The 21295-nt window shown below is 42.8% G+C and overlaps 1 protein-coding gene across 3 annotated transcripts in view; it reads right to left on the bottom strand.

Annotated features, from left to right (window-relative positions):
- LOC137371926 (low-density lipoprotein receptor-related protein 1-like) overlaps nt 1-21295 on the bottom strand; it is a 1827029-nt gene that overhangs the window by 12064 nt on the left and 1793670 nt on the right. For 2 of the 3 annotated variants that reach the window (XM_068035008.1, XM_068035009.1), the window contains 3 exons: nt 8384-8497; nt 8016-8092; nt 243-333 (listed from right to left, as the gene is read on the bottom strand). In XM_068035008.1, the coding sequence (XP_067891109.1) occupies nt 243-333; nt 8016-8092; nt 8384-8497 (282 nt within the window). The remainder of the gene's footprint in view (nt 1-242; nt 334-8015; nt 8093-8383; nt 8498-21295) is intronic. The other variant, XM_068035010.1, reaches the window with a different exon arrangement.

Below are 21295 nucleotides of genomic sequence, written 5' to 3'. Positions count from 1 at the left end.
CCCTCAACAACACGCTTCAGCAAATCACTTCACCAGTGTGATATTTCTCCCTTTCCCAGACCAAGATTTTTTGGCCTCCCCAGTTGTGGTTATCAATTTAGCACAAAATTACGCTGAACTATCCATTTAGAAGTGGATTAAGACCGCCCAAATTCATTTAAATCAGATGCTTCCAGCCAGCAATGCAGACGTTTATTACATAGGTATTGTTTCAAGAATGCATTGCAGTTGAAACTACTTACCATTGTCTTCTTTTGCAGATGATTATTCCAACAACGATTGCAATAATCAGAAGAACCAAGATAACAAGTGGCACAATAAAAGTGATGTTTCCTGAAAAAGAACAGAAATAGACAGCACAATCGACCAGATATCTTCCATCACATGCTCAACAACAGTTACACATTTTCCATAGAAGTGCTTTTTCTTGGGTGGAATAAACAAATATACATTGTGCTGCTCATTGATTTGACAACAATGACACTATAGCATAACATTAGGTACAGAATATTGTAGATTTTGAACAATGTCCTCTGGATTACCTTCTGTATCCCAAATATAGGTTCACCTGATAACTCTGCAGTTGCGACTGGGTTATGATAATTATGAGAAGTAAACATAAACTGCACACTGCAGTTTTTTGGCTTTCAGATATCACCATGAACCATGTAATAGTTCTGTTCGAATATATGAAAACATGAAGATTACTTGTTTTACATAATTTGTGCAAAACGTTTAGAGAGAATAAGGGGTAAGCAATGGGGTACAGGTCTCTGGCGCAGAGTCTGTCCCTGTTGCTCAGAAGGGAAGGGGGAAGAGGAACAGAGCATTAGTCATTAGGGACTCCACAGTTAGGGGAACAGATAGGAGGTTCTGTGGGAACGAGAGAGACTCACGGTTGGTGTGTTGCCTCCCAGGTGCCAGGGTTCGTGATGTCTCGGATAGTGTTTTTGGGATCCTTAAGGGGGAGGGGGAGCAGCCCCAAGTCGTGGTCCACATAGGCACCAACGACATAGGTAGGAAGAGAGATGGGGATTTAAGGCAGAAATTCAGGGAGCTAGGGTGGAAGCTTAGAGCGAGAACAAACAGAGTTGTTATCTCTGGGTTGTTGCCCGTGCCACGTGCTAGCGAAGCGAGGAATAGGGAGAGAGAGGAGTTGAACACGTGGCTGCAGGGATGGTGTAGGAGGGAGGGTTTTGGTTTCCTGGATAATTGGGGCTCTTTCTGGGGTAGGTGGGACCTCTACAAACAGGATGGTCTTCACCTGGACCAGAGGGGTACCAATATCCTGGGGGGGAGATTTGCTAATGCTCTTCGGGGGGGTTTAAACTAATTCAGCAGGGGGATGGGAACCTAAATTGTAGTTCCAGTATACAGGATGTTGAGAGTAGTGAGGTCAGGGATAAGGTTACAAGGACGCAAGAGGGCACTGGCAAGCAAGAACTTGGTTAAAAGTGTGTCGACTTCAATGCCAGGAGCATCCGGAATAAGGTGGGTGAGCTTGCAGCATGGGTTGGTACCTGGGATCTCGATATTGTGGCCATTTCGGAGACATGGGTAGAGCAGGGACAGGAATGGATGTTGCAGGTTCCGGGATTTAGATGTTTCAGTAAGAACAGAGAAGATGGTAAAAGAGGGGGGGCGTGTGGCATTGTTAATCAAGGAGAGTATTACGGCGGCAGAAAGGACGTTTGAGGACTCGTCTACTGAGGTAGTATGGGCCGAGGTTAGAAACAGGAGAGGAGAGGTCACCCTGTTGGGAGTTTTCTATAGACCTCTGAATAGTTCCAGAGATGTAGAGGAAAGGATAGCGAAGATGATTCTCGACAGGAGCGAGAGTAACAGGGTAGTTGTTATGGGGGACTTTAACTTTCCAAATATTGACTGGAAATACTATAGTTCGAGTACTTTAGATGGGTCAACTTTTGTCCAGTGTGTGCAGGAGGGTTTTCTGACACAGTATGTAGACAGGCCAACCAGGGGCGATGCCACATTGGATTTGGTACTGGGTAATGAACCCGGCCAGGTGTTAGATTTAGATGTAGGTGAGCACTTTGGTGATAGTGATCACAATTCGGTTAGGTTTACCTTAGCGATGGGCAGGGACAGGTATATACCGCAGGGCAAGAATTATAGCTGGGGGAAAGGAAATTATGATGCGATTAGGCAAGACTTAGGATGCGTAGGATGGGGAAGGAAACTGTAGGGGATGGGCACAATCGAAATGTGGAGCTTATTCAAGGAGCAGCTACTGCGTGTCCTTGATAAGTATGTACCTGTCAGGCAGGGAGGAAGTTGTCGAGCGAGGGAGCCGTGGTTTACTAAAGAAGTTGAAGCGCTTGTCAAGAGGAAGAAGAAGGCTTATGTTAGGATGAGACGTGAAGGCTCAGTTAGGGCGCTTGAGAGTTACAAGCCAGCCAGGAAGGATCTAAAGGGAGAGCTAAGAAGAGCGAGGAGAGGACACGAGAAGTCATTGGTGGATAGGATCAAGGAAAACCCTAAGGCTTTCTATAGGTATATCAGGAATAAAAGAATGACTAGAGTTAGATTAGGGCCAATCAAGGATAGTAGTGGGAAGTTGTGTGTGGAATCGGAGGAGCTAGGGGAAGTGTTAAATGAATACTTTTCGTCGGTATTTACAGTAGAGAAAGAAAATGTTGTCGAGGAGAATACTGAGATTCAGACTACTAGGCTAGATGGGATTGAGGTTCACAAGGAGGAGGTGTTAGCAATTTTGGAAAGTGTGAAAATAGATAAGTCCCCTGGGCCAGATGGGATTTATCCTAGGATTCTCTGGGAAGCCAGGGAGGAGATTGCAGAGCCTTTGTCCTTGATCTTTATGTCGTCATTGTCGACAGGAATAGTGCTGGAAGACTGGAGGATAGCAAATGTTGTCCCCTTGTTCAAGAAGGGGAGTAGAGACAGCCCTGATAATTATAGACCTGTGAGCCTTACTTCGGTTGTGGGTAAAATGTTGGAAAAGGTTATAAGAGATAGGATTTATAATCATCTTGAAAAGAATAAGTTCATTAGCGATAGTCAGCACGGTTTTGTGAAGGGTAGGTCGTGCCTCACAAACCTTATTGAGTTTTTTGAGAAGGTGACCAAACAGGTGGATGAGGGTAAAGCCGTGGATGTGGTGTATATGGATTTCAGTAAGGCGTTTGATAAGGTTCCCCACGGTAGGCTATTGCAGAAAATACGGAAGTATGGGATTGAAGGTGATTTAGTGCTTTGGATCAGAAATTGGCTAGCTGAAAGAAGACAGAGGGTGGTGGTTGATGGCAAATGTTCATCCTGGAGTTTAGTTACTAGTGGTGTACCGCAAGGATCTGTTTTGGGGCCACTGCTGTTTGTCATTTTTATAAATGACCAGGATGAGGGTGTAGAAGGGTGGGTTAGTAAATTTGCGGATGACACGAAGGTCGGTGGAGTTGTGGATAGTGCCGAAGGATGTTGTAGGTTACAGAGGGACATAGATAGGCTGCAGAGCTGGGCTGAGAGATGGCAAATGGAGTTTAATGCGGAAAAGTGTGAGGTGATTCACTTTGGAAGGAGTAACAGGAATGCAGAGTAGTGGGCTAATGGGAAGATTCTTGGTAGTGTAGATGAGCAGAGAGATCTTGGTGTCCAGGTACATAAATCCCTGAAAGTTGCCACCCAGGTTATTAGGGCTGTTAAGAAGGCATATGGTGTGTTAGCTTTTATTAGTAGGGGGATCGAGTTTCGGAGCCACGAGGTCATGCTGCAGCTGTACAAAACTCTGGTGCGGCCGCACCTGGAGTATTGCATGCAGTTCTGGTCACCGCATTGTAGGAAGGATGTGGAAGCTTTGGAAAGGGTGCAGAGGAGATTTACTAGGATGTTGCCTGGTATGGAGGAAAGGCTGAGGGAATTGAGGTTGTTTTCGTTAGAGAGAAGGAGGAGGAGAGGTGACTTAATAGAGACATATCAGATAATCAGAGGGTTGGATAGGGTGGATAGTGAGAGTCTTTTTCCTCGGATGGTGATGGCAAACACGAGGGGACATAGCTTTAAGTTGAGGGGTGATAGATATAGGACAGATGTCAGAGGTAGTTTCTTTACTCAGAGAGTAGTAGGGGCGTGGAACGCCCTGCCTGCAACAGTAGTAGACTCGCCAACTTTAAGGGCATTTAAGTGGTCATTGGATAGACATATGGATGAAAATGGAATAGTGTAGGTCAGATGGTTTCACAGGTCGGCGCAATATTGAGGGCCGAAGGGCCTGTACTGCGCTGTAATGTTCTATGTTCTAAGGGAGGAACATGAAGTGAATACAGAAAAAGTTACGAAAACTGCTTAAAAAGTATTAGAAGTTGCAAAAATGGCACGAAAGAAGGTATAGCAAAAGTAATTTTTTTTATATTATCATAATAAAATTGTATTTAATGATCAAGTTAGAACTTCCAAAGATGCAGGATGCTGAAAGCAGTGAGGGGAAGGTATTCAATCGTTCATCACACAGGGGATTAAAACAATCCCTGGGTCAGATGACATTAATCAACATGAAAAACTAATTAAACTGAAATTCATGGGAATATAGGGTACAGCACAGGACTGGTTTAAAAATTGAATAAAATAGGAAATAGAGAATACTCGTGAGGAGCATTGTGCCAGATTGGTGCAAGTGCTTAGTATAGTTTCGTAGGGGTCATTGTATGTAGCTTTGTGGTTTCTTATCTATCTCAATAAGCTAGATGCAGAAACAATTTGAAAGTGTGCTAAATTTATAGATAGCACTAAAATATGGAGTACAGTAAAGGTGGAGGATGTAGTTACAGTTTTGTAGAAGGTTTCAAATATCTTGCTTGACCAATCTGATTGAATTCATTGAAGAGGTAACAGAGAGAGTAGATGAGGATAATGCAGTAGATGTAATTTATCTCGATTTCCAAGAGGCCTTTGATAAAGTCCCACATAATAGATTATGAATAATATCAGAGCATGCGAAGTAAGGGGACAAGTAGCAGAAATGGACAGCCAGTTGGTTTCAAGGCAGAACGTAGTGAGTAGAGATAAAGGGTAGCTATTCAGAGTAGCAGAAGGTACAAAGTGGGGTCCCGTAAGGATCAGTGTTGAGATCACAATTTATATTAACAATTTAGACTTTGGAATTAAAAGCACAGGGCAGAATTTTCCTGGCTGCGGAGTGGTGTGCTTGGAGGTGGGAGAGCAGGGAAAATAGCAAGGAGCTGCGTCAGGCCGGCTCCCCAAAGCATTCCCGCCACCAGGGAAGTTTCCCCAGAGGTGGGCAGGAATGCAAATCGGCTGGCCTCACCAGGGAGGCGGGCAGCCAATTTACAGAATTAAGACCCCAACTTGGTGCGATTTTCTAGCCTCACTGGCATTTTGCTGGTGGCAGAGCAACTCCCTGCCATGTGGGAAGGCTGCCAGCTTAATGGAGGCAGCCTCCCTGCAGGAGTCCAGGGGCCACTAGAGCCTGAGGCTCCATTTCCCCAAAGAGACTGCTGCAGGCATCAATGTTCACCGCTCCCACCCCCACCCCAGCCACCAAAGATCCAAGCATCCAAGCGGAGGGGTTTCCCTTTTCATCTGAGAGGTCTCCCATCTTCCCCCCTTAAAATAAGCATTTTTTTGCCTCTGAAGGAGCCTCCATTTTGCGGCGTCCTCGAGGTCTCCTCCTATCTGCCTCAACAGTGCCCACCTCTCCCAGTGGAGCTGCCGAGGCTCTAGAGCTGCCCGCCCTCTGATTGCTGCCGGCAACATCAGGAGTCCACCCGCCATCCTTAATAGGACAGCAAGCTTGGTGGCAGCCAATTAGGAGGCCACCTCCAGGAATATTGCTGTGCCGGTGTTGCTGCCACCAAGTAAGAGCTCAGGACATCCATTTGGTCCTACATTAGAATCCTGAAGCCCAAGGGAAAATCCTACCCACAATTTCTAAACTTGCAGATGGTGGGCGGGAGATAGTCAATACTGAGGAACAAATTGCAAGGCATTAATAAACTTGCAGAATGAGCATATCTATTTTGAAATTCATTTTCCAATTATGTGTGAGATATTACATTTTGGTAAGGAGCAAAGAGATCCAGGAGTACAAATACACCAATCACTAAAAGTTGCAACACAGGTTACATGGCCATTAGGAAAGGAACAAAAAAAAACACCCTAAACAGGGATAGAATTAAAAAGTTCAAAATTTATGCTAAACTTGTATCAACCCTTCGTTAGACTACGTACAATTCTGGACACAATATGATAAAAAGGATATAGAGGCACAGCAGAGGGTGCAAAAACCATTTACACGAATGGCACCAGAAATGTGAGGTTATACCTTTCAAAAAGGTAAGAACAGCCTGGGTCTTCTTTCACTTGAAAAGAGAAGGCTGAGGGGTGACCTAATAGAGGTCCTTTAAATTATGAAAGGTTTTGACAGAATACATTTGTGGGTAGAACAAAACTTGAGGCTATCATTATGAGATAGTTATCAAAAAATCAAATAGGGTGTTTAGAAGAAACCTCTTTACCCAGTAAGTGGTGAGAATTTGGAACTCATTAACACAAGGAGTAGTTGAGCTAAACAGTATAAATGCATTTAAGGGGAAGCTAGATAAGAATATGAGAGAGAAAGGAATAGAGGATGATGTTGATAGAATTAGATAAGGAAAGATGAGAAGAGGCTGCAGTGGAGCATAAATGTTGGCACGGACTGAGCTCCTGTCTTTCGCCCTATCACAGACCTTCCCTTTTATTCTTTTTCCACCCTCCCCCATTTGATCCACTCAAAAACGTTTGCATTTCTATTTCGAACTTTCACCAGTTCTGATGAACGGTTGTTGGCCTGAAACGTTAACTCTGTTTCTCCTTCCACAGATGCTGCCAGACCTGCTGAGTATTTCCAGCACATTCTGTTTTTATTTCAGATTTCCAGCATCTGCAGTATTTTGCTTTTGAAATCAAGGAAGTTTGGGGAGTTTACATTTGAGTTGGACATTTGACTGGATAAGGGACAAGCTTGAAGGACCATGTGGCCCAGTTTTGTGCTTGACTTTTTCATTTGCTCAAATTCCAATTTAGCCCTAAATGGCCATCTTAACTATTCCTAAAATCACTTTAGCTACCGTATAAAGGCTGATATAAGTCTCTTACACTTGTATATTTTCACCCACTTTCAGTTGGACCCCAGTTCCCAGGTAATGCAGAATAAAATGACAAATGTAATCGACTCAGTGGGGATAATTTTCATTTTTATCATTGGACGAATAATGGGTGACAACCAATCAGCCAATCATTTTACACCATGTATTACTTTCTTTACCATTGACTTCAATGTGCAAGCAGTAAGAAAGTACTGGTTGGATTAGAGGTGTAGTAGACAAATTATTATTTTTTTTTAAGAAAAAGCTTCTTCTTTAAAGGGCTTGTAATGCTGAAGAATAGACTTATTCCTGACCTGTCATCTAATGGCAGTTTAAAAGCAGTCCTTGGAACAGGCTGACATTCAGCAGTGCTGCTGGGCATTCTTCATATTACTTTCTCAAAACACTTATGTCAAAAAGACTGACACATGATATTTCCATTTATATTTTCAATCCATGATCTTGCTGAAAAAAAGATCTGAGAGTTGGCTGCCTTATCATGGCAATTGTATTCTTCTAAGCTCTTGTTCAAATTTAGTTGTAACTGTCAACTGAAATCAATCAGAGAAGGCCTTCTTGTACATCATTTAATGTAGATCGGATACAATGTTAACTATTGCTTGCTCAGTAAAAGTAACAATAAACAAAATCAGATAGAGTTAAAAGCTACCAGCTGGAATTGCAAAGTTGTAAACTTAAGGATTTAACCCTCTCGCACATTTGACAAGCACTTGACAAGTCAGTTCCAGGCTGGCTCAACATTATGAAGTCTTCATGTAGGCCAATAAATCCATTTACCCCAGAAGGTGCCCTCAAATTAAAGCAGAGACCAATATATCATGATAGCAAACGGATATCATCAACAACAGTAAGGCATGGATTGTAAATACTTACTCCCTCTGGTATTCTCAGTTTTGCCGTTCTTGGGAGCTGGCCTTTCACATTGTGTGCCTGACCATTCATCTGAACACCTGAAATGAATCAATTAAGGACGTAAAATTAATGTACTGCAACTGTTACAACCTCCAGAAGAGAGAGCACCAATAGATATTAGTAAAAGTAGACAGCATTTAGGAGCATGCATTAAAGATTAGACAGCAGGTTTGTTTAAATAGCAATGCTTTGAGAAGATGATTAGCTCTGATACAGCCCAACAGCATGCCATGCATAAAAGCAATTAATTTACAGGCTACTGAAACATGCCACCAATGCATGATGATTCTGTTGGAAAGAACAATGTTTGGCGTAAGGTCAAAACCTACTTGCACTGAGGCTCATTAAGCACAGTTAAAGTGCAAACCCCTCCATTTTGACAGTAGTAATCACAAAGGTTTGTTTTCTGGTCACATCGATCACTTTTAAACCCCACTGTGCATCTGCAGAGTTATAGAATATAAATGATATTAAAATGCTGAATTGTACTATAATGTTATTCCGTTGATCCCTTTATCTACTGCACCATTTCTTTACGAAAAATGACAGCTTTGCTGGGTCTAATAAACCTAATTAGTTGAGGACCACTGCTGCTATAGCAAGGCATTATATTGTCTCAGAGGAAAATTCACTTCAGCCCTTTCATCAACCATTTTTCAGGTTACTGTTGCCTGTGGATATGGTTAATGCCTATTTGGATTGTGTTTATTTAAATATCATGAATATTTGCACAAATAATTCTATTTTTCCAGAAGATGTTGCAATTGGCCTCAGCGTCTCAAGTTCGAGATGGCAAAAGCCAACCTGAATTCCAGGTCCTGATCATCATTAAGTAAACTCTGCTGGAAAGTACGCACGTTTGGACATCAAGTGAAGAAAGATTGGGTTGGCTGTGATTTCTGCATAGTTAAATGTTCACTGGTACTTACTGTCTAGGCTTATTCATAAAGAATGGGGATTTGCACAAGGTACTGGAGCACGGCCATTGCTAGTCCCTGTGGAACTCTTCCCAGTTCATATGATGACATCTTTAAAAGTTGAGGCATAAGGCAAGAAAATTTTGCAAATAGGTACTATGCAGGGTTGAAATTACAATGCTAAACATACAAAAATCATGGTTGAGGTGCTTTTAGATTCTATAACTATTTACAACTTCAGCAACGTAAAAAAAAACATGAATCTATTCGCATTTTGACAGAAGTGTAGCCTCTCATAGATACATGCCAAGTCACACATGGATAGTCTAGGGAAATTTCTGATGCTTACTATCTGTAGTGAAATTATAAATGCAATCTTTGTACTTGCATTTACAATTTTGTTACAGATAGCAAACAATGAAAATCTTCCTTCTAAGTGTCCCACTGAGGTGGCTGAATGATTTTTTTCCTTCCCTCTCTCTCCTTCTAATCACTTCCTTAAACTTAACTTTTCATCCATCTATCTATTTGGTTCCTCAGAATTTCAGCCAATTTACAATAATTTACAATAAACTTAATGGCATAGTTCTAAAGAGTGTGCAGGGACAGAGGGGTTCATGTATCGATCTTTGAAGGTGGCAGAATATATTGAAAGAGTCATTAGCAAAGCATCTGAGATTTTGGGTTTCATAGATGGAGGTATTGAGTACAAAAGCAGGGAAGTTATGCTGAACCTTTATAAAGCTCTGGTTAGGCCACAACTAGAGTATTGTGTCCAGTTCTGGTCACCACACTTTAGGAAGAATGTGAGGGTCCTTGAGAGGGTGCAGAGGAGATTTACCAGAATGGTTCCAGGATAACAGATTTTAGCTACAAAGTTGGGTTGGAGAAGCTGGGGCTGTTCTCCTTGGAGCAAAGGAAGTTTGGTGGAGATTTGTGTACAAGATTATGACAGATTTAAAGTAGATAGTAGATGCAAAACAGGTATACTGCTTTGGATACTGTTGGGGGGAATGGCTTCTCAGGGGAAAGCAGCAACAGCCCAATTTGTTGCACCACGGCTGGCTCTGCTGCACAGGGGAGGAGTAAAAAGTGTGGGAATGCAATAGTTATAGGGGAATCAATTGTAAGGGGAATAGATAGGCGTTTCTATGGCCGCAAAAGAGACTCCAGGATGGTATGTTGTTTCCCTGGTGCTGGGGTAAAGGATGTCTCAGAGCGTTTACAGGACATTCTGAAGGGAGAGGGTGAACAGCCAGTGGTCGTGGTACACATTGGTACAAATGACAGGTAAAAAAAGGATGAGGTAGTAAAAGCAGAACATAGGGAGCTAGGAAGTAAGTTGAAAAGTAGGATCTCAAAGGTAGTGATCTCAGGATTACTACCAGTGCCACGTGCTAGTCAGAGTAGAAATAGCAGGATATATCGGATGAATACGTGGCTGAAGAGATGATGTGAGGGGGAGGGTTTTAGATTCCTGGGGCATTGGGACCGGTCTTGGGGGAGGTGGGACCAGTACAAACTGGACGGGTTACACCTGGGCAGGACTGGGACTGATGTCCTAGGGGGAGTATTTGCTAGTGTGGTTGGGGAGGGTTTAAACTAAAATGGCAGGAGGATGGGAACCTTTGCAAGGAGTCAGAGGAGGGGGGAATCAAAGACAAGAACAAAAGACAGTAAGGTGAATATTATTTATAATATTTATATTATATCCCTTGGGGACGAGCGACCATAATATGATAGAATTCTTCATCAAGATGAGACAAGGGTCCCGAATCTTAGTAAAGGAAACTACGAAGGTATGAGGCACGAGTTGGCCGTGATGGATTGGGAAACGTTACTTAAAGGAATGACGGTGGATAGGCAATGGCAATGGATGAACTGCAACAATTGTTTATCCTTGTCTGGCGCAAAAGTAAATGGGAAAGGTAGCCAAACCATGGCTTACAAGGGAAATTAGAGATAGCATTAGAACCAAGGAAGAGGCTTATAAATTTGCCAGAAAAAAACAACAGACCTGAGGATTGGAAGCAGTTTAGAATTCAGCAAAGGAGGACCAAGGAATTGATTAAGAAGGGGAAAATAGAGCACGAGAGCAAGCTTGTGGGGAACATAAAAACTGACTGTAAAAGTTTCTATAGGTATGTGAAGTGAAAAAGATTGGTGAAGACAAATGTGGGTCCCTTACAGTCAGAAACAGGGGAATTTATTATGGGGAATAAAGAAATGGCTGACCAACTAAATGCATACTTTGGCTCTGTCTTCACAAAGGAGGACACTAATATCATACCAGACATGTTGGGGAACACATGGCTTAGTGAGAGAGAGAAACTGAAAGAAATCAGTATTCGTAGAGAAATGGTGTTGGGGAAATTGATGGGATTGAAGGCTGATAAATCCCCGGGGCCTGGTGGTATGCGTCCCAGAGTACTTAAGGAAGTGGCCCTAGAACTAGTGGATGCATTGGTGGTCATCTTCCAAGATGCTATAGATTCTGGAACAGTTCCTACAGATTGGAGGGTAGCTAATGTAACCCCGCTATTTAAAAAGGGAGGTAGAGAGAAAGCAGGGAATTATAGACCAGTCAGCCTGATGTCGGTAGTGGGGAAAATTCTAGAGTCCATTATCAAAGATTTTATAGCAGAGCACTTGGAGAACAGTGGTAGAATCGGGCAGAGTCAGCATGGATTTACGATAGGGAAATCATGCTTGACAAATCTACTAGAATTCTTTGAAGATGTAACTAGTCGAGTTGATGAGAGGGAGCCAGTGGATGTGGTTTATTTGGACTTTCAGAAGGCTTTCAACAAAGTCCCACATAAGAGATTGGCATGTAAAATTAAAGCGCATGGGATTGGGAGTAGTGTATTGCAATGGATAGAAAATTGGTTGGTGGACACGAAACAAAGAGTCGGGATAAATGGGTCTTCTTCCAAATGGCAGGCAGTGACTAGTGGGGTACCCCAGGGATCGGTGCTTGGACCTCAGCTATTCACAATATACATTAATGATTTAGAAGAGGGAACTAAATGTAATATCTCCAAATTTGCAGATGACACAAAACTGGGTGAGTGGGTGAGTTGTGAGGAGGTGGCAGAGAGGCTTCAGGGTGATTTAGAAAAGTTAAGTGAGTGGGCTAATGCATGGCAGATGTAGTATAATGTGGATAAATGTGAGGTTATCCACTTTGGTCGCAAAAACAGGAAGGCAGATTATTATCTGAACGGCTATAAACTGAGAGAGGGGAATATGCAGCGAGACCTGGGTGTACTCATACACCAGTCGCTGAAGGTAGGCATGCAGGTGCAGCAGGCGGTAAAAAAGGCAAATGCTATGTTGGCCTTTATAGCGAGAGGATTCGAGTATAGAAGCAGGGATGTCTTGCTGCAATTTTACAGGGCCTTGGTGATGTCACACCTGGAATATTGTGTGCAGTTTTGGTCTCCTTATCTGAGGAAGGATGTTCTTGCCATGGAGGGAGTGCAGCAAAGGTTTGCCAGACTGATTCCTGGGATGGCGGGACTGATGTATGAGGAGAGATTGAGTTGGTTAGGATTATATTCGCAGGAGTTCAGAAGAGTGAGGGGGGGATCTCATAGTAAGCTATAAAATTCTTACAGGACTTGACAGGGTAGATGCAGGAAGGATGTTCCCGATGGTGGGGGAGTCCAGAACCAGGGGTCATAGTCTAAGGATATGGGGTAAACCATTCAGGACTGAGAGGAGGAGAAATTTCTTCACCCTGAGAGTGGTGAGCCTGTGGAATTCGCTACCAAAGAAAGCAGTTGAGGCCAAAACATTGTATGTTTTCAAAAAGGAGTTAGATATAGCTCTTGAGTCTAAAGGAATCAAAGGGCATGGGGGGGAAAGCGGGAACAGGTTACTGAGTTGGATGATCGGACATAATCATAATGAAGGGTGGAGCAGGCTTGAAGGGCCGAATGGCCTACTCCTGCTATTTTCTATGTTTCTATGTTTCTAATAGCTGTTCCCATTCACTGATGGTACAAGGACTAGTGGACACAGATTTAAGGTTTTGGGCAAGAGATGCAGGGGGGATATGTGGAAGAACCTTTTTACACAGCGAGTGATAATGACCAGGAACTCACTGCCTACGAGGGTGGTGGAAGCAGAGATGATCAATCATTTCAAAAGGAAAAAGTAACTTGGAGGGCTATGGGGCTAGAGCGGGGGGAATTGGACTGTCTGGATTGCTCCACAGAGAGCCAGCATGGACTCAATGGGCTGAATGGCCTCCTTCTGTGCCATGGTGACTCTATGATGCTATTTATAACCTAGAGCAATCTCTGACAAATCCAAAACTGTACCTGCTGCATTTGCTACATCCTCTTTTCATTTAACTGTACACTTTGCAATCCTATGGCACTTCCTTGAACCTTGAAACTATTTCCATCTCCAATCGCAGTCACCCTGGCTTCATCTACTGTTAGCCCTCTGATACCCAATGTAAGAAGTGAAACTATCCACTGGAAATTTTGCCATTGTTTCAGGTTTATTTTGTAAAGTGTACGAAGTTGTCAAAGTATCAGCATTCCTTTCATTTATGAATGTTTATAAATATGAGGTGAAAAAAAACAGAAGAAAAATTAACAAAATAAATCATGGCAGGATTGCAAATCATGTCAGCTGTAGATCAGTCAATAGCTCTTTTGCCTCTGGGTCACAAGATTCCTAGTTCAAGTCCCACTGTAGGACTTGAGCACAAAGTGAAGCTGATGCTACTGTGGCACTGAGGGGAGTGCTTCACCGTTGGAGGTGCTGCCTTTTAGATGAAATGTTAAACTGATGTCTCAACTGCCTATTTGGAAGGATATAAAAGATCCTATGGCACTATTTCAAAGAAGAAAAGTGGAGTTATTCCTGGTGTCCCAGCCAATATTTATCTCTCAATCAATGCCACTAAAACAGATTATCCAGTCATTATCACATTGCTGTTTGTGGGAATTTGCTGTGCACAAATTAGCTGCTGCATTTCCTACATTACAACAGCGACTTCACTTCAAAAAGTACTTCATTCACTGTATTGTACTTTAAGTTTAGTGGTCGTGAAAAGCACTATATAAATGAAAGTTTTTGTTATTGTAAAATTACTCAAGGGATGAGTGTTTGCGAGTGTGTAGAGGGCACTGAACATATCTGTCTAACCATGGTTATGCAAGGAGAACCATTTAGCAACAGTAGGTACTGTTGTAGGAATATTTGGTAAGGAAAGGAAGATGTGTTCATTTTTTTTTTTAACTTTTGCAATTTTTGCTACCCATTTTAAAAACCATAGGGGCTATCACCTGACCATGTCCTGCAGCACCTATGCCCAGGTCCAGCGGCACCGCACCTTTCCTCTGGAATCAGGAGCCCAGCTCATGTGGCCTGAAGTTAACTTGGCGCCACCTGGCCGTGGCCTCCAGGATCAGCGTCAGCAGCGGCCAGAGCCACTGTGGGGTCATGTCGGTGCCGGAGATGCAGTGCCCGGACTGGGGCAACAATGAGCGCATGGCCTTTCTGTTCTCGGCCTTTAAGCAGAAAGTTTTCACAAAAGTTTCTCAATTCACTTGAAAAAGCCCTTCAAAACACTCCTGCAGGGGATGCAGAGACCAAGTGGGCCCACATCAGAGACGCCATCTATGACTCAGCAATGACCACCTTTGGCAAACGTGAGAAGCAGAATGTAGACTAGTTTCAATCTAACTTTGAAGAGATGGAACCAGTCATAGCCACTAAGTGCACTGAACTACAAGAAAGCCCCCAGCGAGTTAACATCCTTCGCACTTAAAGCCGCCAGAAGCACCACACAAAGAACAGCCAGGCGCTGTGCCAACGACTACTGGCAACACCTATACAGTCGTATTCAACTGGTCTCTGACACCGGAAACATCAGAGCAATGTATGACGGCATTAAGAGAGCTTTTGGGCCAACCATCAAGAAGATTGCCCCCCTCAAGTCTAAATCAGGGGAAACGATCACTGACCAATGCAAGCAAATGGACTGCTGGGTGCAGCACTACCTAGAACTGTACTCCAGGGAAAATTATTTCACTGATACCTTCCTCATTGCAGCCCATCTCTGCCAGTCATGGATGAGCTGGACGAACAGCCAACAAAATCGGAGCTCAGTAACGCCATCGATTCTCTAGCCAGCGGAAAAGCCCCCCTAAAGGACGGCATTACCCCTGAAATAATCAAGAGTGCCAAGCCTGCTACACTCTCAGCATTCCATGAACTGCTTTGCCTGTGCTGGGATGAGGGAGCAGTACCACAGGACATGCACGATGCCAATATCAACACCCTCTATAAGAACAAGGGTGACCGCGGTGACTGCAACAACTACCGTGGAATCTCCCTGCTCAGCACAGTGGGGAAAGCCTTCACTTGAGTCATTTTGAACAGACTCCAGAAGCTGGCTGAGCGTGTCTACCCTGAGGCACAGTGTGGCTTTCGAGCAGAGAGATCCATCATTGACATGCTGTTCTCCCATCGGCAGCTACAGGAGAAATGCCGCGAAGAATGGATGCCCCTCTACGTTGCCTTCATAGACCTCACCAAAGCCTTTGACCTCGTCAGCAAACGTGGTCTCTTCAGACTACTAGCAAAAATCGGATGTCCACCAAAGCTACTAAGTATCATCACCTCGTTCCATGACAATATGAAAGGCACAATTCAGCATAGCGGTGTCTCATCAGACCCTTTTCCCATCCTGAGTGGTGTGCAACAGGGCTGTGTTCTCGCACCTACACTGTTTGGTTCTCACTGCTGCTCTCTCACGTGTTTAAGTCTTCAGAAGAACAAATTTTCCTCCAAACAAGATCAGATGGCAGATTGTTCAACCTTGCCCGTCTTAGAGTGAAGATCAAAGTATGGAAATTCCTCATCAGGGAACTCCTCTTTGCTGACGATGCTGCATTAACATCCCACAGAGACTCATCGACAGGCTTGCGGCTGCCTGCAATGAATTTGGCCTAACCATCAGTTACAAGAAATCACGGGACAGGATGTCATAAATGCTCCATCCATCAATATGCTCTGGAAGTGGTTCAAGAGTTCACCCACTTAGGCTCAGCCATCAGCAGTAACCTGTCTCTCGAGGCAGAAATCAACAAATGCATGGGAAAGGTGTCTGCTGCTATGTCCAGACTGGCCAAGAGGGTGTGGGAAAATGGTGCACTGACACGGCACATAAAAGTCCGAGTGTTTCAAGCCTGTGTCCTCAGTACCTTACTCTACGGCAGCGAGGCCTGGACAACGTATGTCAGCCAAGAGCGACGTCTCAACGCATTCCATCTTCGCTGTCTCTGGAAAATCCTTGGCATCAGGTGGCAGGACCGTGTCTCCAATGCAGAAATCCTTGAGGCAGCCAACATCCCCAGCATGTATGCCCTATTGAGCCAGAGGCACTTGAGATGGCTTGGCCATGTGAGCCGCATGGAAGATGGCAGGATCCCCAAGGATGTATTGTACAGCGAGCTTGTCACTGGTATCAGACCCACCAGCCGTCCATGTCTCCGCTTTAAAGACGTTTGCAAACACGACATGAAGTCCTGTGACATTGATCATAAGTCGTGGGAGCCAGTAGCCAGCGATCACCAGAGCTGGCGGACAGCTATAAAGGTGGGACTGAAGAGAGGCGAGTCGAAGAGACTCAGCAGTTGGCAGGAGAAGAGACAGAAGTGTAAGGGGAGAGCCAACTGTGTAACAGCCCCGACAACCAACTTCACCTGCAGCACCTGTAGAAGAGTCTGTCACTCTTGAATTGGCCTTTCTAGCCACTCCAGGCGCTGCTCCACAAACCACTGACCACCTCCAGGCGCTTACCCATTGTCTCTCGAGACAAGACCAAAAAGGAAAGGAAAAGGATTTTAAAAACCCACAACCTAAACTAATAGAACATTCTACTTATTCAATATTGTACCCAGTGTTTTAAATCATACCTTGCAGACTTCCATAACTAATTATGAAAGAGGGGTGACAGCCATTGAACTTTAACAATGGAAGCTAATAAAAGCAGCTGCAGAAATATGGTACAAAATATCTGTATAGGAAATGTTTGGTTCCATGGTGGAAAGTGGAAGCTCATTCATCTCCCTGTAACAACAACTTTAAACCTTTTCTGACTCCTATCATTTCCAGTGTTCCTCTGACACTTTTTATGCCAAGTTTTGATCAAAACAACGTGCATATGATTATATTCATTCTGCTGCTAGCCTTAACTCCCTTGAATCATTTAGCTTTGACATTTTTTGCAATTAAAAATATTTCTTACTCACAAAGTTCACCTTTTGGCTCTGTCATTCTCCTCACCTTTGACAGCTGTCTAGAACTTTTTAATTCTTTGTAGAGCAAAATCAAATCTATCAACTTTAAGTTTCTTTTTGTTGCCACTAATAATTTTGATGACTTCAGTATTTACCAATAGCTTCTCCTGTTCTACTCTCCAACTGGCAGTGTTACTTGGTCCTTTACAATCATGAGTTACCTCAGAAATCAGTTTATCTCAGATTAGCTTGGAAATTCAGTTCCTTTCCTAAACCCTTTCCTTATCTCCAGTCCTAACACTTACACTCTACCAGTCTTCTCTGCTTTTTCTGACCATAGTCTCATATTTAACTTTAGTTGGGTTGGCATCCTTCCATCTACGATGATGGACATGCAGCAAACAATCCATTTAGGTGGGGTGTCTTCTCTTGATGCACCTTTGTTGATGGCTGAGAAGGCCAATCCTTGAGAGGCAGGTTCTGCCACAAGTGCTGGATGTGAAGCTAGCAAGTGACACTGTGAGTTGTTGTTTTCGGTGTTGGCGCCTGTTGCCAAGCTGCTGCAGCCACTGGTCATTGTGCACATCGGTCCACAGGATGTGTCGTCATTTCCCTCTTCCGCCAGCCAGTGACTCCCAGGTGTATTAGTCAACATTTAGGACCTTCATGTCAAGCATCCATGAATTCCTTCCATCTCAGTCATTCTTTGCTTGTACAACCATCAAGCTTTTAAAATCCAAACATGATGCCATCCAATCACTATTCCTTAATAAATTTCTTCTCTTTTACTTTATTTGGTTGAGGTGATATCCTGCACAGTGTTGGCCTTTCACCTTGGTTTCCCATAAGAAAAAAAGACTGTAAAGACTGTGGGCTCATTACTTTTGTACCATTAGATGCAAAATAGATTTAGATTTTGTATTCTGTAAAGAATAAAAGCTGTTTATAAAAAAAAATGTTAATAATACAAACAGGCATTATGATAAACTGGTATGTTTTCACACCCTAATTTTCATTAAAAGGAGCTTTGAAACTAGTACAGTTCTTACATATTACCTTTTCTTCGAGATAAAATGTATAAATTAATTTAATGACCATTGTCCTAGTAAGCCACGCTATGAGTAAGCTATGTCCAGGAAATTTGGATAATACTGGAAACCGACACAAAACAGACATTGCATGTGGAACACATGCCTGAAAACGTTGGCCAAGGTCTTACTGGAAATTGGGCCTGAATCCTCATCTGCATAATATCAGCAAGTTATCAATGCCAAATGGGTCTCCTAGCTCCATTTGCCAGTCAGGGCCTCAAGAAGATCAGCCATGCCCTGCTGGGGGGAGAGCCCCTGCTGGCAACAACTCGTATTATTGTAATTTGAAAAGTGATTTAGGAGCAAATGAGCTGACCCTTTTGTCGGTGGCCTCAGGGACTACTTGTTAGACTGCTGTTGAGCTGTAAAAACTTAGTGGAGCCTACATGGTGCAAACTCCACTCAGTTAATGAAGAATTTCCTAAAAAAGCTGTTCGGACCCTGATTAGCATATTCAAGGGACCTAATGCCTGTGGACAATAATGTGGACAACCTGGCCACTTGAAAGTTGCTGACTTCCAATTTGGAAGCGTGCACTTTGTTGGAGGTCGAGTACGTGGGTGCGCGCCCAGAAATCAGTTCCCCCAATGCTAATCTTTTGCCCAATAAAACAGTTTTCGCCTAATAACTTTTGCTGCCCAAATAACACAGTTAAAAAAAATCTGAAAGAGGAGGCAGGTTGGGATGATGTCACACCTGTGCTAACATTCACAAAACTGTAACAGGGCTTGGCATAATTCTTATCTGGGTGGTGCCAAGTCACAGAAGCTTTAAATTATGTCCCTATTATGTATTGAACTCTTTCCTGTCTGTTAGTCAAAATCCAGTAAATCCAGTAAACCTCCTGTTATAAGTAAATATCCTATTAACTTCAGATACTCGAATCCATGAATGCTATATGCATTTCTGCGTGATATTATCACGACTGATAAAAGAAAAAGGATTTTATATTCAAACATGTCCAATAAGAAGTTTAGGTAATCTTTGGCTTTGTACATTTTCCACTTGTTGAAGTGCACCTGAGTTGTTGGCTTTTTTATGTTTTATTTATTTTATTTTTATTTAGAGATACAGCACTGAAACAGGCCCTTCGGCCCACCGAGTCTGTGCCGACCAACAACCACCCATTTATACTAATCCTACATTAATCCCATGTTCCCTACCACATCCCCACCATTCTCCTACCTATACTAGGGGCAATTTATAATGGCCAATTTACCTATCAACCTGCAAGTCTTTGGCTTTGGGAGGAAACCGGAGCACCCGGCGGAAACCTACGTGGTCACAGGGAGAACTTGCAAACTCCGCACAGACAGTACCCAGAACTGAACCCAGGTCGCTGGAGCTGTGATATCTTGCTGCATATTACTGTGTTTATAAATGTACACAGAAACACATTGAAATAAATAGCAAATAGCAAAAGGAAATATCATTAACACAAAATTTCCTACAACAGTAACTATTCTTTAAATGTACTTCATTGGCTGTAAAGTGCTTTGGGATGTCAGTTGGTTGTGAAGGAGCTATATAAATGCAAATCCTTCTTTCTTGTTACATGATACAAGTGAGGGAGGTGGTATTATGAATAGAATGCTATCACCTTATATCACTCAATAGTGATCCTACACTGCAAGGAAACTTACAATATACTAAAAAAAGCTGACAACATTCAATAGAAAAAGTCTAAAGTTAGCACAGCCATAGGAAAAAAGTGCACTCAAATATACAGAAATACAATAAAAGATGCCTGCTGTATCCAGAACAAAATAAAACAGAAGCAGAGCTGAAAACATTGCACAATTTCTAAGGTGTGAACTTTTCAGTCACAGGCCATTCTGCGGATGCATTCATTCAAGCCAAAAATATCTACATGAGAAATCACAACAAGCTGTGTCTGTTGCAAGGATCAAAATGGATAGCCAAGTGGCATTAACGTGATCTCTCTTTTGTGTCTTCTTTATCACTATCTTTCCCTCGCTTCCTTCCTCTTTGGTTTCCCTTTGTAATTCTCAATCTCTTTTCACAGTCTGTGGGATTTCTGGATGCTTTTTGTCCTCACCTGTGACAACTACGGAAGTAAAGCAATTGCAGCATTCGTGCTGGGAGTGAATGCCTTCTGCCAAAAACTATAGGCTCCATTATTTTAATGGAGGGATTTCGCTACGAATGAGAATGCGAGAATAATTCTATAGTTCCATCGTGATCTCTGGCTACCCATCATTCACAAGCAAGAAAAAAAGACAATTGAAATGTTGGGAATTGCCAAAATACACATGGGAGTGTAGAATAGGAGAGTATAATCTGCCCCCTCAAGACACTGTTGAACCCAGATAAATTTATAAGCTTTATCAAGTTAAAACATACTACATTTAATCTTCATCCAGGGAAGGGAATCTGTCAGCCCTACTCAGCTTAGCCCACATGTGGTTTATTCTTAATGCCCTTTTAGGTGTATGAACAATAATTCTGTATTTCTGATGGGATGATAGACTGTGGCCATATTTACCTGCTCAGGTTGATGTAAAAAAAGCTATGGATTTATTAGAAGAAGAGCAAAGAGAGGTCTCTTGGTATCTTAGCCAACAATTGTCCCTCAACCAACTGCACCGAAATGCATTTGCTGATTAGGGGAGACTGCAAGGTGATTGGTTGGGTAAGTAACAGCTGTTAATGCCTGTAAATAGCTTAAAAAATAAGGGGAAAGTTATTTTTAAAAAAAACCTCAAAACCTACCATATAGATGACAAGGTTAGTACTAATAAAGTGTTTTTTTTTAATTAGTGTAATTTCTGAAGGACTTTAGATTGTAGTTTGGAGTAGAACAAGGCCCTTAGCATAACTAGTATTTTTTAATTAAAGGGAATAACTAAGTAATCTAAAGGTAAGTCATGGCAGGAGAGCTCGCACCCATGATATGCTCTTCCTGCGCTATGTGGGAAATCAGGGACGTTTCCAGTGTCCCTGAC

Source organism: Heterodontus francisci, chromosome 7 (genome assembly GCF_036365525.1).
Source record: "Heterodontus francisci isolate sHetFra1 chromosome 7, sHetFra1.hap1, whole genome shotgun sequence".
Classification (NCBI taxonomy): Eukaryota; Metazoa; Chordata; class Chondrichthyes; order Heterodontiformes; family Heterodontidae; genus Heterodontus; species Heterodontus francisci.
The sequence above is the reverse complement of the archived record's forward strand: the minus strand, read 5'-3'. Positions and strand labels throughout refer to the sequence as shown.